General features: G+C 57.3%; 2 protein-coding genes across 3 annotated transcripts in view; one reads left to right on the forward strand and one right to left on the reverse strand.

The window, feature by feature from the left end:
• LOC137364926 (protein LBH-like) overlaps window positions 1-5820 on the forward strand; it is a 41096-nt gene extending 35276 nt beyond the window's left edge. For both annotated transcript variants that reach the window (XM_068027800.1, XM_068027801.1), the window contains exons 3-4: window positions 4022-4232; window positions 5349-5820. In XM_068027800.1, the coding sequence (XP_067883901.1) occupies window positions 4022-4232; window positions 5349-5416 (279 nt within the window). In that variant the 3' untranslated portion in view covers window positions 5417-5820. The remainder of the gene's footprint in view (window positions 1-4021; window positions 4233-5348) is intronic.
• Window positions 5821-9696: 3876 nt separating this feature from the next.
• On the reverse strand, window positions 9697-14463 carry cskmt (citrate synthase lysine methyltransferase). Its single transcript, XM_068027802.1, has 3 exons — window positions 14135-14463; window positions 10461-10892; window positions 9697-10312 (listed from the first exon to the last, which is right to left on the reverse strand). The coding sequence occupies exons 1-3, from the start codon at window positions 14232-14234 to the stop codon at window positions 10107-10109; spliced, it is 738 nt and encodes a 245-aa protein (XP_067883903.1). The 5' UTR covers window positions 14235-14463; the 3' UTR covers window positions 9697-10106.
• Window positions 14464-15075: the final 612 nt, after the last annotated feature.

The following is a 15075-nucleotide window of genomic DNA, read 5'->3' on the forward strand; positions in this document are numbered from 1 at the left end:
CACCCCCAGTCCCAGGACAGACTGTGGGTCCTGTATCCCCTCCCACCCCCAGTCCCAGGACAGACTGTGGGTCCTGTACCCCCTCCCCCAGTCCCAGGACAGACTGTGGGTCCTGTACCCCCTCCCACCTCCAGTCCCAGGACAGACTGTGGGTCCTGTACCCCTCCCATCCCCAGTCCCAGGACAGACTGTGGGTCCTGTATCCCCTCCCCCTCCCCAGTCCCAGGACAGACTGTGGGTCCTGTACCCCCTCCCACCCCCAGTCCCAGGACAGACTGTGGGTCCTGTATCCCCTCCCCCTCCCCAGTCCCAGGACAGACTGTGGGTCCTGTACCCCCTCCCCCTCCCCAGTCCCAGGACCGACTGTGGGTCCTGTACCCCCTCCCACCCCCAGTCCCAGGACCGACTGTGGGTCCTGTATCCCCTCCCACCCCCCAGTCCCAGGACAGACTGTGGGTCCTGTACCCCCTCCCCAGTCCCAGGACAGACTGTGGGTCCTGTACCCCCTCCCAGTCCCAGGACAGACTGTGGGTCCTGTACCCCTCCCACCTCCAGTCCCAGGACAGACTGTGGGTCCTGTACCCCCTCCCCCTCCCCAGTCCCAGGACAGACTGTGGGTCCTGTACCCCCTCCCCCTACCCAGTCCCAGGACAGACTGTGGGTCCTGTATCCCCTCCCCCTCCCCAGTCCCAGGACAGACTGTGGATCCTGTACCCCCGCCCCAGTCCCAGGACAGACTGTGGGTCCTGTACCCCCTCCCACCCTCAGTCCCAGGACAGACTGTGGGTCCTGTACCCCCTCCCACCCCCCAGTCCCAGGACAGACTGTGGGTCCTGTACCCCCTCCCCAGTCCCAGGACAGACTGTGGGTCCTGTATCCCCTCCCACCCCCCAGTCCCAGGACAGACTGTGGGTCCTGTACCCCCTCCCCAGTCCCAGGACAGACTGTGGGTCCTGTACCCCCTCCCACCTCCAGTCCCAGGACAGACTGTGGGTCCTGTACCCCCTCCCACCCCCCAGTCCCAGGACAGACTGTGGGTCCTGTACCCCCTCCCACCTCCAGTCCCAGGACAGACTGTGGGTCCTGTACCCCCTCCCACCTCCAGTCCCAGGACAGACTGTGGGTCCTGTATCCCCTCCCACCCCCCAGTCCCAGGACAGACTGTGGGTCCTGTACCCCCTCCCCAGTCCCAGGACAGACTGTGGGTCCTGTACCCCCTCCCACCCCCAGTCCCAGGACAGACTGTGGGTCCTGTACCCCCTCCCCAGTCCCAGGACAGACTGTGGTCCTGTACCCCCTCCCCCTACCCAGTCCCAGGACAGACTGTGGATCCTGTACCCCCTCCCACCCCCCAGTCCCAGGACAGACTGTGGGTCCTGTACCCCCTCCCCAGTCCCAGGACAGACTGTGGGTCCTGTACCCCCTCCCCAGTCCCAGGACAGACTGTGGGTCCTGTACCCCCTCCCACCTCCAGTCCCAGGACAGACTGTGGGTCCTGTACCCCCTCCCACCCCCCAGTCCCAGGACAGACTGTGGGTCCTGTACCCCCTCCCCAGTCCCAGGACAGACTGTGGGTCCTGTACCCCCTCCCCAGTCCCAGGACAGACTGTGGGTCCTGTACCCCCTCCCACCCCCAGTCCCAGGACAGACTGTGGTCCTGTACCCCCTCCCACCCCCAGTCCCAGGACAGACTGTGGGTCCTGTACCCCACCCCCAGGCCCAGACAGACTGTGGGTCCTGTACCCCCTCCCCACCCCCAGTCCCAGGACAGACTGTGGGTCCTGTACCCCCTCCCCCTCCCCAGGACAGACTGTGGGTTCTGTACCCCCTCCCCACCCCCAGTCCCAGGACAGACTGTGGGTCCTGTACACCCTCCTGAGTCCCAGGACAGACTGTGGGTCCTGTATCCCCTCCCCCTCCCATCTCCTCTCCCCCTCCCATCTCCTCGCCCCTTCCCCATCTCCTTCCCTCTCCCCCTCCCATCTCCTTCCCTCTCCCCCTCCCCATCTCCTTCCCCTTCCCCATCTCCTTCCCTCTCCCCATCTCCTTCCCTCTCCCCTTCCCCATCTCCTTCCCTCTCCCGCTCCCATCTCCTCCCTCTCCCCCTCTCATCGCCTTCCCTCTCCCCCTCCCCCTCCCATCGCCTTCCCTCTCCCCCTCCTATCGCCTTCCCCCTCCCCCTCCCATCGCCTTCCCTTTCCCCCTCCCCATCTCCTTCCCTCTCCCCCTCTCATCCCCTTCTCTCTCCCCCTCCCCATCTCCTTCCCTCTCCCCCTCCCATCTCTTTCCCTCCCCCACGTCCATCGCCTTCCCTCTCCCCCTCCCCATCTCCTTCCCTCTCCCTCTCCCATCTCTTTCCCTGTTCCCCTCCATCGCCTTCCCTTGCCCCCTCCCCATCTCCTTCCCTCTCCCCCTCCCCATCGCCTCCCCTCTCCCCCTCCCCATCGCCTCCCCTCTCCCCGTCCCCATCTCCTTCCCTCTCCCATCTCTTTCCCTTTCCCCCTCCCATCGCCTTCCCTTTCCCCCCCTCCATTTCCTTCCCTTTCCCCCTCCCCATTTCCTTCCCTCTCCCTCTCCCATCTCTTACCCTTTCCTCCTCCCATCTCCTTCTCTCTCTCCCTCCCATCGCCTTCCCTCTCCCCCTCCCATCTCCTTCCCTCTCCCCCTCCCCATCTCCTTCCCTCTCCCCCTCCCCATCTCCTTCCCCCTCCCCATCTCCTTCCCCCTCCCCATCTCCTTCCCCCTCCCCATCTCCTTCCCCCTCCCCCTCCCATCTGCTTCCCTCTCCCCCTCCCATCGCCTTCCCTCTCCCTCTCCCCCTCCCATCGCCTTCCCTCTCCCCCTCCCATCTCCTTCCCCTTCCCCATCTCCTCTCCCCTTCCCCATCTCCTTCCCTTTCCCCATCTCCTTCCCTCTCCCCTTCCCCATCTCCTTCCCTCTCCCCTTCCCCATCTCCTTCCCTCTCCCCTTCCCCATCTCCTTCCCTCTCCCCTTCCCCATCTCCTTCCCTCTCCCCTTCCCCATCTCCTTCCCTCTCCCCCTCCCCATCTCCTTCCCCCTCCCCATCTCCTTCCCCTTCCCCATTTCCTTCCCTCTCCCCTTCCCCATCTCCTTCCCTCTCCCCCTCCCATATCCTTCCCTCTCCCCCTCCCATCTCCTTCCCTCTCCCCCTCCCATCTCTTTCCCTCTCCCCTTCCCCATCTCCTTCCCTCTCCCCTTCCCCATCTCCTTCCCTCTCCCCTTACCCATCGCCTTCCCTCTCTCCCTCCCATCGCCTTCCCTCTCCCCCTCCTTCCCTCTCCCCCTCCCATCGTCTTCCCCATCTCCTTCCCTCTCCCCCTCCCATCTCTTTCCCTCTCCCCCTCCCATCGCCTTCCCTCTCTCCCTCCCATCGCCTTCCCTCTCCCCCTCCTTCCCTCTCCCCTTCCCATCGTCTTCCCCATCTCCTTCCCTCTCCCCATCTCCTTCCCTCTCCCTTTCCCCGTCTCCTTCCCTCTCCCCTTCCCGATCGCCTTCCCTCTCCCCTTCCCCATCGCCTTCCCTCTCCCCATCTCCTTCCCTCTCCCCTTCCCCATCTCCTTCCCTCTCCCCTTCCCCATCTCCTTCCCTCTCCCCTTCCCCATCTCCTTCCCTCTCCCCTACCCCATCGCCTTCCCTCTCTCCCTCCCATCGCCTTCCCTCTCCCCCTCCCCATCTCCTTCCCTCTCCCCCTCTCATCGCCTTCCCTCTCCCCCTCCCCCTCCCATCGCCTTCCCTCTCCCCCTCCTATCGCCTTCCCTTTCCCCCTCCCCATCGCCTTCCCTTTCCCCCTCCCCATCTCCTTCCCTCTCCCCCTCCCCATCTCCTTCCCTCTCCCCTTCCCCACCTCCTTCTCTCTCCCCCTCTTCTGCTCTCCCTCTTACCCCGGTCTCGCTCCCCCTCATCCCCTCCCCCTATTCCTCCACGCTCCCGCTCTCGTACCATCTCTGTACCCCCTCTCTGTCTCTCTCTCTCACCATCTCTCTCACTCTCTCTCCCCTAGATCTTTCCTGATCCTTGCGATTCATATGAGGGTCAATGCAAACTCAAGGACCGTCTGCCTTCCATTGTGGTCGAGCCAACTGATGTGAGTGAGGTGGAGAGTGGGGAACTGCGCTGGCCTCCAGAGGAACTCCTCATCACCGAGCAGGAAGGAGAGGGAGATTGGGTGACTCCCCGGTCTGGCGAACGGGTCCAGACAGAAAGTGAGCCCGGTACGTTATGGGAGAGGGGGAGGGGAAAGAAGCAAAGAGGGAGGGGGGAGAGTAGAGGGGGATGGGGAGGGTTGAAAGGGAGAGAGGGAGTATTTCACATGTGAAGGGTGGTCACCTGAATGAGGTAGGAGAGGAATGGGTTAATTGAGTGGGTGTGGAGGGAGAATTGAGGATGGGGGAATTTAGTGAGGGGTGTGGGGGGAATTGAGAGGGAAATGAGAAAATTGAGGGTTTTTTTTTATTTGTTCGTGGGATGTGGGCGTCGCTGGCCAGGCCAGTATTTATTGCTCATCCCTAATTGCCCTTAAGAAGGTGATGGTGAGCCGACGTCTTGAACCACTGCAGTCCATGTGGGGTAGGTACACCCACATTGCTGTTAGGAAGGAAGTTCCAGGATTTTGACCCAGCGACAGTGAAAGAACGTTGATATAGTTCCAAGTCAAGATGGTGTGTGACTTGGAGGGGAAGTTGCAGGTGGTGGTGTTCCATCACACTCCCGACTTGTGCCTTGCAGATGGTGGACAGGCTTTGGGAGTCAGGAAGTGAGTTACTCACCACAGAATTCCCAGCCTCTGACCTGCTCTTGTAGCCATGGTATTTATATGGCTACTCCAGTTCAGTTTCTGGTCAATGGTAACCCCCAGGATGTCGATAGTGGGGGATTCAGCGATGGTAATGTCATTGAATGTCAAAGGGAGATGGTCATCACCTGGCATTTGTGTGGTGTAAACGTTACTTGCCACCTATCAGCCCAAGTCTGAATATTGTCCAGGTCTTGCGTGACACGGGCTGCATCCGTATCTGAGGAGTCACGAATGGTGCTGAACATTGTGCAATCATCAGCGAACATCCCCACTTCTGACCTAATGATTGAAGGAAGATCATTGATGAAGCAGCTGAAGATGGTTGGGCCTAGGACATTACCCTGAGGAACACCTGCAGTGATGTCCTGGAGTTCAGATGATTGACCTCCAACAACCACAACCATCTTCCTTTGCGTTAGGTATGACTCCAAACAGTGGTGGGGGTATTCTGAGGGAAGTGGGGAAATTGAGTGAGGGGTGTGGGGAGGGTGAATTGTCCAGTTACAGACCTTGTTGTCTTATTTGTAAACAGCATCAGAAGAAGATGGGAAGGAACACGGGAGCCCAGAGCAAGGATACAGCCTGGCATCGACCGACTAACAGCTCGGCATTTCTGGCAGATTGTCTGCTTTGGTTTGTGACCATCAGACTTGATCGGACTGTCACGAACTTTACTTGACAAATAATTTCTTTGGTGAAGATTTGGAAAGAGTTTTTACACAGGAGGGGCCCCTGTCTGCGATTTTTCCTTTGGACCACGGCCCTCTGATGAAACATTTCCAATTGAACAGGACAGAGGGAACAGTGCACCTGGCACAAGGTACTTTTACAAAGGATGAGACAGTTTCAGTTCTGTGTGTTGTTTTTATTTTATATTTTCATTCTGTGTAAGACTCGATCCTTACTTTCAATCTTCTTCCTCCAGTTTGTCGGGATTAGTTTCAGTTTTTAATGTACTCATTAATGAATGTTTTCTTTTGTTTTATTAAAGCTAGTTATTGTTATGCAGTCTTTGCTTTCCTCACTCACTGCATCAAACAGTTGTGTAGAGAGTTGGGGTGCACTAGTCAGTCACAGCCTCCACCATCAAGCTCACCTTTGGTACATATTCACTGCTGAACCGTTAAAGAAGAGCAGACCACCGGCTGGGTATTAAACAGCCCCGCTGGCAGTGCTGATTCTGTACCACACCCCCTGCTCTCCGGGAGATTCCACAGCACTTAAAGGGTCCCCATTTCCCAAGTCTTTCCCTCGCAGGCAAGTCACAGAGTCATCCCAGTGATCTGCATGGGTATCAGTGTGAAATTCTGTCACCAGCTAACCCTTGTAAATGAGTCGTTACTGTAGACACAACTGGAACAAATCTCAGCGCCAGGGAAAGGGGCAGGTGAGGAACTGAAAAGCAGAATCCCCAACACCCCCACCTCCCCACGCTTCTGCTCCCCACCCCGCCTCGCCCTCCATCCCTCTTCCACTGCTTCCCACCCCCTGCCTCCCCCTCTGTCCCCCTCCCGTTGCAGCCTTACACAAAGCATCCAGTCCTCTCCAAAGGATTTTTCTAAAGTTCGGGGTTGGTTCTGGGATTGTTTGTTTGGGGGGGGGGGGGTGGGGGAGGATGATGTAATGTCCTGTGTTATCAAGAAACTAGGGCTAACTGTCCTTGCCCTATGACCTGTTTAGCCCCGTTCCCCACCACTGGCTTATTCCTGTGCTGCTTGTCACAAGTTTTCTAACTGGTGTAAGATTCCTGCCCTTCTGTCCTCAGTGCAAACTGTCAGGGATTGAGTCACTGAATCCAGAACAGAAATACCCCCCACACCCTGCAGAGTTCAACAGAAATACCCCCCACACCCTGCAGAGTTCAACAGAAATACCCCCCACACCCTGCAGAGTTCAACAGAAATACCCCCCACACCCTGCAGAGTTCAACAGAAATACCCCCCCACACCCTGCAGAGATCAACAGAAATACCCCCACACCCTGCAGAGTTCAACAGAAATACCCCCCCACACCCTGCAGAGTTCAACAGAAATACCCCCCCACACCCTGCAGAGATCAACAGAAATACCCCCCACACCCTGCAGAGATCAACAGAAATACCCCCCACACCCTGCAGAGTTCAACAGAAATACCCCCCACACCCTGCAGAGATCAACAGAAATACCCCCCACACCCTGCAGAGTTCAACAGAAATACCCCCCACACCCTGCAGAGTTCAACAGAAATACCCCCCACACCCTGCAGAGTTCAACAGAAATACCCCCCACACCCTGCAGAGTTCAACAGAAATACCCCCCCACACCCTGCAGAGTTCAACAGAAATACCCCCCCACACCCTGCAGAGTTCAACAGAAATACCCCCCCACACCCTGCAGAGTTCAACAGAAATACCCCCCACACCCTGCAGAGATCAACAGAAATACCCCCCACACCCTGCAGAGTTCAACAGAAATACCCCCCACACCCTGCAGAGATCAACAGAAATACCCCCCACACCCTGCAGAGTTCAACAGAAATACCCCCCCATCCTGCAGAGTTCAACAGAAATACCCCCCACACCCTGCAGAGATCAACAGAAATACCCCCCCACACCCTGCAGAGTTCAACAGAAATACCCCCCCTATCCTGCAGAATTTAGCAGAAATACCCCCCCATCCTGCAGAGTTCAACAGAAATAACCCCCACACCCTGCAGAGATCAACAGAAATACTCCCCACACCCTGCAGAGTTCAACAGAAACTGTTGTTTCACTGTCCCTTCACATGCACAAACTGGTAAAACATGAATCAGCACAGAGTGAGGCGCTGAGAGCAGGATTTCCCCCCCACCCCCTCCTACCCCCCTCTCCTCCTCCCCACAGCCCGATGACTAGCCCTTCTCACTCTCCTCCTCCCCTTGGGATCACTGTCTCCCCATGTGTCCCAGGGCAGCCCCTCACTCCAGTCTTGGACCAGGAGACCCGGGTTCTGATATCGGAGAAGACCCTTTTTGGACCCTGAGTTTAGGTGCAGGCACGGTGGGGATCGCAACATGCTTTAATTCTGAAAAAGGGGCAATTAATTCATAAATAACATGAATAGGATGAGTGTGTCTCGGGCTCGTGAGTGATACAAGAGTTTGTACATAGTTTTAGTTGGTGATTTCACTGTAGTTTGTCCAGGACACCTGCTCTCCCCTACCTCTTTCTCAGCACTCCCCTACCCCATCTCTCCGCCCTCTCCTATCTCTGAGCCTCCCCTACCCCTCTCTCCGCCCTCTCCTATCTCTGAGCTTCCCCTACCCCATCTCTCCACTGTCTCCTATCTCTCAGCCCTCGCCTATCTCTGAGCCTCCTCTACCCCTCTCCTATCTCTGAGCTCCCCCTACCCCTCTCTCCGCCCTCTCCTATCTCTGAGCTTCCCCTACCCCATCTCTCCACTGTCTCCTATCTCTCAGCCCTCGCCTATCTCTGAGCCTCCTCTACCCCGCTCTCCGCCCTCTCCTATCTCTGAGCTTCCCCTACCCCATCTCTCCACTGTCTCCTATCTCTCAGCCCTCTCCTATCTCTGAGCTCCCCCTACCCCTCTCTCAGCCCTCTCCTATCTCTGAGCCTCCCCTACCCCTCTCTCCGCCCTCTCCTATCTCTGAGCTTCCCCTACCCCATCTCTCCACTGTCTCCTATCTCTCAAGCCCTCGCCTATCTCTGAGCCTCCTCTACCCCTCTCCTATCTCTGAGCTCCCCCTACCCCTCTCTCCGCCCTCTCCTATCTCTGAGCTTCCCCTACCCCATCTCTCCACTGTCTCCTATCTCTCAGCCCTCGCCTATCTCTGAGCCTCCTCTACCCCTCTCTCCGCCCTCTCCTATCTCTGAGCCTCCCCTACCCCTCTCTCCGCCCTCTCCTATCTCTGAGCTTCCCCTACCCCATCTCTCCACTGTCTCCTATCTCTCAGCCCTCTCCTATCTCTGAGCTCCCCCTACCCCTCTCTCTGAGCCCTTCCTGCCTGTCTGTGCCTTTCTGTCTGCTTTACCGTAGTGCTGTAAAGCTACTGGTTTAATAAAGCTCTTGGTTGTTGGTTTGTGTTTATTAAAAGTTTCTGTTAGCAAGTGTGGAAATTACTCCAAGTCGACCTGTAACATCCCGAGTGGGATATTCAGCACCAAGACTGTCCCCTCCCTGCTCTGTGCTGGGACCACCACCTCCCAGCTGCATGCCGGGATAAAGGCTTGCTTGGGTCTGGGGGGAAAAAAAACCCGACCCGAACCCAACAGAAGTACATCAGACCCGAGCACGACCCGGGCTGAGTCCTTCCATTCTGTCCTGCGCCTGACCCGACTCTACCCGACCCTAGTGCAGTCGCTGCTCTCCCTGCTCCGCACTGGGACTATTCCTCTCCCCTGCTCTACGCCTCGACCATTCTCCTCTCGGCTCCCCACCGGGACCGCCTGCTTTCCGCTCTGCACCAGAACCTCTGCTTCCTTCTCCATGGCAGGGCCACCCACTCCTAACTCCAGAGCAGTAACACCCACTCTCTGCTGCGCACCAGGACCTCCTGATCCCTACTCCATGGCAAGACTGCCCGCTCCCTGCTCTGTCCCAAGACCGTCCCCGCCCAGCTCCACTCCAGGAACACACTCTGCCTCAACCATGCCAAGACTACCCACTCCCCCACCACGCTCCACAGCAGGATGAGTCTGTGCCAAGGACCCTGCTCACACTGGACCTTATAGTCAGCTGTCTTCAGACTGCTACAGCCTTGGCTGGAGTTTTTTCCCAGGGTGCTGCCAAACACAGTAATCTCCAGCCCGACTGTCATAAGGGACTGACTGACACTGAATGTTATGTGACTCGCTCTCATAGCAAGGAAAGATTCCAAAGTACTGCAGCATCTGAACAAGCTCACTGCAAATAATTTGTAGCTTTTATTTCGAAGAAATCAGGAGTATTTCAACATATACAAAACACATGAGCATGTCATACTTGGCCAGAGCTCCCGACCACTGCCAACAACCCCTTCTCTCATGAATGGTGTTGACTGGGATATGGAGGGGGTGCAGGAAGGCACATGGTCTGAGTGAGTGCTGTTAGTGAGCATCCACAGGCTATCCGACTGTGGAGGGCATCATGGTTTGGCCACAGACACCTGCACCAGGTAGGGGTTGGGAGAGAGAAATCAGGAGGAGAAACGCAGACTTATTAACCTCAACACCAACCCCAGCAAGGTGCTGCAACTGGAGGTCTGCCCTGGCCCTGGTCCGGGGAGGAGGTGTTCGAGGACCACTGTCTTTGTTATTGCTGCATCACTCTCTCGCTCACTTCGCTGGTTTGATGATGTAAGCAAAGTAACTGATGCTCTTGTCAGTATCCAGCTCGAGTGCAGTGACGCTCACCGTCCGAAGACTCTGTAACCAAAGCATCCGCGCATCCGGATCCTCATCCGACACCTGCAGCATCGACCCTCCTGCACGCATCACTCGCAGCGACTCCACCAGTGCTCGTCCTGCAGCCATCCCCCTGTCTGTGGGGCAGGAAAACCCAGAGTCAGTGAGTCCTACACAGTCACGGCCAGAGCAGGGTCTGGGGGGTGGTGGGGAGGAATGTGGGGAATCCCGCGAGCAATGCCACAGGGTGCTCACCTCACACTGCGCTCCCAAATTCTGGTTTACCTTTCGTTCGGAGCAATGCATCTAAAGTTCCCTTGTCCAGGACGAGGTCAAAGGTTCCTGGCTGGAAAGACGAGAGGTCAGTGGCATCGGCCTGCAGAAAATGTAGCTGGGAAGCTGGGTGCCCAGGCGGAGGGAGGGGGGAAAACTGGGCCTGCATCAGAGCAATGGCCACAGGAGAGAAATCGATACAGTAGACATGGAGCGGGAACGAGCACTCGCTGTACATACGGGGGCCCAGCTCTGAGGTACCACAGCCAAGGTCCAGAACCTTCCGTGGACCCTCACCATCCGCATCATGCAGCAGCTGGACCAGGATCCCATGGAGTGATGGGTAGCCAAGAAACCAATCAAAATGCCTGAAGGGCTGGGTTGGGGTCTCCTGGTAGAACCTGTCCCAGGTTGTTCTCTTCTCCAGATTCTCGAGAAAATCATCTGCAAGAACAACAATTTTTATTTGGAATCACAGAATCTGAAGGAGGTCATTCAGCCCATCATGTCTGTGCTTGCTCCATGAAAGAGCTTTCCAATTAGTCCCACTCCCCTGCTCTTTCCCCATGACTGGTCTGCCTACAGCCTCCTGAAGTCTGTTACTATCCTCCTCACTATTTACTACATTTCCAAGGTTTATCCCATCTGCGAACTCTGAAATGATGCCCTGTTTACCCAAATACAGGTCATAACTATATATCAAAAAGAGCAATGGTCCCAATATCAATCCCTGCGAAATAACACAAAATACTTCCCTCCAGTCTGAAAAACAATAGTTTATAACTACTTCCTGCTTTCTAACCCTTAGCCAATTTGTATCCATGCTGCCACTGTTCCTTTAGTACCAAGCACTTGACTTTTGCTAACAAGTCTATTCTGTGGAACTTGTTAAATGCCTTTTGAAATCCATACATACATCAACCACAATCACCTCATCAACCCTCTCCATTACAACAACTTGCATTTAAACAGTAACTTTAACATAAAACATCCCTTTCACAGGAGCATAAATCAGACAGAATTTAACCCCGAGCCACATAAGGAGATATTAGGGACCGGCGATCAAAAACTCGGTCAAAGAGGTCGCTTTTAAGGAGCGTCTTAAAGGAGGAGAGAGAGAGGCGGAGAGGTTTAGGGAGGGAATTCCAGAGCTTAGGGCCCCAGGAGCGATGGAAATCGGGGGATGGACAAGAGGCCGGTTGTAGGGGCTGGAGGAGGTTACAGAGATAGGAGGGTTGTCGAGGCTGGAGGAGGTTACAGAGATAGGGAGGGTTGTAGGGGATGAGGGGGTTACAGAGATAGGGAGGGTTGTAGGGACTGGAGGAGGTTACAGAGATAGGGAGGGTTGCAGAGGCTGGAGGAGGTTACAGAGATAGGGAGGGTTGTAGGGGATGAGGAGGTTACAGAGATGGGGGGGGGTGAGGAGGTTACAGAGATAGGGAGGGTTTTAGGGACTGGAGGAGGTTACAGAGATAGGGAGGGTTGTAGAGGCTGGAGGAGGTTACAGAGATAGGGAGGGTTGTAGAGGCTGGAGGAGGTTACAGAGATAGGGAGGGTTGTAGAGGCTGGAGGAGGTTACAGAGATAGGGAGGGTTGTAGAGGCTGGAGGAGGTTAGAGATAGGGAGGGTTGTAGAGGCTGGAGGAGGTTACAGAGATAGGGAGGGTTGTAGGGACTGGAGGAGGTTACAGAGATAGGGAGGGTTGTAGAGGCTGGAGGAGGTTACAGAGATAGGGAGGGTTGTAGAGGCTGGAGGAGGTTACAGAGATAGGGAGGGTTGTAGAGGCTGGAGGAGGTTACAGAGATAGGGAGGGTTGTAGAGGCTGGAGGAGGTTAGAGATAGGGAGGGTTGTAGAGGCTGGAGGAGGTTACAGAGATAGGGAGGGTTGTAGGGGATGAGGGGGTTACAGAGATAGGGAGGGTTGTAGGGACTGGAGCAGGTTACAGAGATAGGGAGGGTTGTAGAGGCTGGAGGAGGTTACAGAGATAGGGAGGGTTGTAGGGGATGAGGAGGTTACAGAGATGGGGGGGGGGTGAGGAGGTTACAGAGATAGGGAGGGTTTTAGGGACTGGAGGAGGTTACAGAGATAGGGAGGGTTGTAGAGGCTGGAGGAGGTTACAGAGATAGGGAGGGTTGTAGAGGCTGGAGGAGGTTACAGAGATAGGGAGGGTTGTAGAGGCTGGAGGAGGTTACAGAGATAGGGAGGGTTGTAGAGGCTGGAGGAGGTTCGAGATAGGGAGGGTTGTAGAGGCTGGAGGAGGTTACAGAGATAGGGAGGGTTGTAGGGACTGGAGGAGGTTACAGAGATAGGGAGGGTTGTAGAGGCTGGAGGAGGTTACAGAGATAGGGAGGGTTGTAGAGGCTGGAGGAGGTTACAGAGATAGGGAGGGTTGTAGAGGCTGGAGGAGGTTACAGAGATAGGGAGGGTTGTAGAGGCTGGAGGAGGTTACAGAGATAGGGAGGGTTGTAGAGGCTGGAGGAGGTTAGAGATAGGGAGGGTTGTAGAGGCTGGAGGAGGTTACAGAGATAGGGAGGGTTGTAGGGACTGGAGGAGGTTACAGAGATAGGGAGGGTTGTAGGGGATGAGGGTGTTACAGAGATAGGGAGGGTTGTAGGGACTGGAGGAGGTTACAGAGATAGGGAGGGTTGTAGAGGCTGGAGGAGGTTACAGAGATAGGGAGGGTTGTAGGGACTGGAGGAGGTTACAGAGATAGGGAGGGTTGTAGGGGATGAGGAGGTTACAGAGATAGGGAGGGTTTTAGGGACTGGAGGAGGTTACAGAGATAGGGAGGGTTGTAGAGGCTGGAGGAGGTTACAGAGATAGGGAGGGTTGTAGAGGCTGGAGGAGGTTACAGAGATAGGGAGGGTTGTAGAGGCTGGAGGAGGTTACAGAGATAGGGAGGGTTGTAGAGGCTGGAGGAGGTTACAGAGATAGGGAGGGTTGTAGAGGCTGGAGGAGGTTACAGAGATAGGGAGGGTTGTAGAGGCTGGAGGAGGTTAGAGATAGGGAGGGTTGTAGAGGCTGGAGGAGGTTACAGAGATAGGGAGGGTTGTCGGGGCTGGAGGAGGTTACAGAGATAGGGAGGGTTGTAGAGGCTGGAGGAGGTTACAGAGATAGGGAGGGTAGTAGAGGCTGGAGGAGGTTAGGGATAGGGAGGGTTGTCGAGGCTGGAGGAGGTTACAGAGATAGGGAGGGTTGTCGAGGCTGGAGGAGGTTACAGAGATAGGGAGGGTTGTAGGGACTGGAGGAGGTTACAGAGATAGGGAGGGTTGTAGGGACTGGAGGAGGTTACAGAGATAGGGAGGGTTGTAGAGGCTGGAGGAGGTTAGAGATAGGGAGGGTTGTAGGGACTGGAGGAGGTTACAGAGATAGGGAGGGTGTAGAGGCTGGAGGAGGTTAGAGATAGGGAGGGTTGTAGAGTCTGGAGGAGGTTAGAGATAGGGAGGGTTGTAGAGGCTGGAGGAGGTTAGAGATAGGGAGGGTTGTAGGGACTGGAGGAGGTTAGAGATAGGGAGGGTTGTAGGGACTGGAGGAGGTTAGAGAGATAGGGAGGGTTGTAGGGGCTGGAGGGTGAAAGGGGGGAGGGACGGAGGTGTTTGTCATTGGAGGCCTCCAGCTGCCCCTCCCCCGACTGAGGTTTAACGAGAACCCGAGGCTCCGCTAGGCCGCGGCTCCTTCCACTTACCGGCGGGCGGTGGAGAGCGCGGCCGCGGGGAAGGGAGGCGGGAAATCCCCGAGGCCGCCAGGAAACACCGGGAGCCGCTCAGCAGCCGCAGGCCGGCCATGGGTCCGGGAGAGGCGGCTGGAGCAGTCAGAGCAGACCCCGGTCCCCGGCCTGACCCCCGGCTCCCATTCAATTCCCGCTCGGGGACTGAATCTAGGCCCGGCTCGGGGTTCCAGAGAATAACTTCCCCCGCTCCCAATGGGGAATTTCTATGTAAACAGGTCACGCTGTAATTCACCCTCCCGCCACCCGGGGCGCCTGCGCTTCAAATTAAATCCCAGTCACATTCCTGCTCCTCCCTCACTCGCCCTGCCTCAACCCCCTCGCCAGGGCCCTCGCCCTGCCTCAACCCCCTCGCCAGGGCCCTCGCCCTGCCTCAACCCCCTCGCCAGGGCCCTCGCCCTGCCTCAACCCCCTCGCCAGGGCCCTCGCCCTGCCTCAACCCCCTCGCCCTGCCTCAACCCCCTCGCCAGGGCCCTCGCCCTGCCTCAACCCCCTCGCCGGGGCCCTCGCCCTGCCTCAACCCCCTCGCCGGGGCCCTCGCCCTGCCTCAACCCCCTCGCCGGGGCCCTCGCCCTGCCTCAACCCCCTCGCCGGGGCCCTCGCCCTGCCTCAACCCCCTCGCCCTGCCTCAACCCCCTCGCCAGGGCCCTCGCCCTGCCTCAACCCCCTCGTCGGGGCCCTCGCCCTGCCTCAACCCCCTCGTCGGGGCCTCGCCCTGCCTCAACCCCCTCGCCGGGGCCCTCGCCCTGCCTCAACCCCCTCACACTGCCTCAACCCCCTCGCCGGGGCCCTCGCCCTGCCTCAACCCCCTCGCCGGGGCCCTCGCCCTGCCTCAACCCCCTCGCCCTGCCTCAACCCCCTCACACTGCCTCAACCCCCTCGCCGGGGCCCTCGCCCTA

This window comes from Heterodontus francisci, unplaced genomic scaffold (assembly GCF_036365525.1).
Source record: "Heterodontus francisci isolate sHetFra1 unplaced genomic scaffold, sHetFra1.hap1 HAP1_SCAFFOLD_695, whole genome shotgun sequence".
Taxonomy (NCBI): Eukaryota; Metazoa; Chordata; class Chondrichthyes; order Heterodontiformes; family Heterodontidae; genus Heterodontus; species Heterodontus francisci.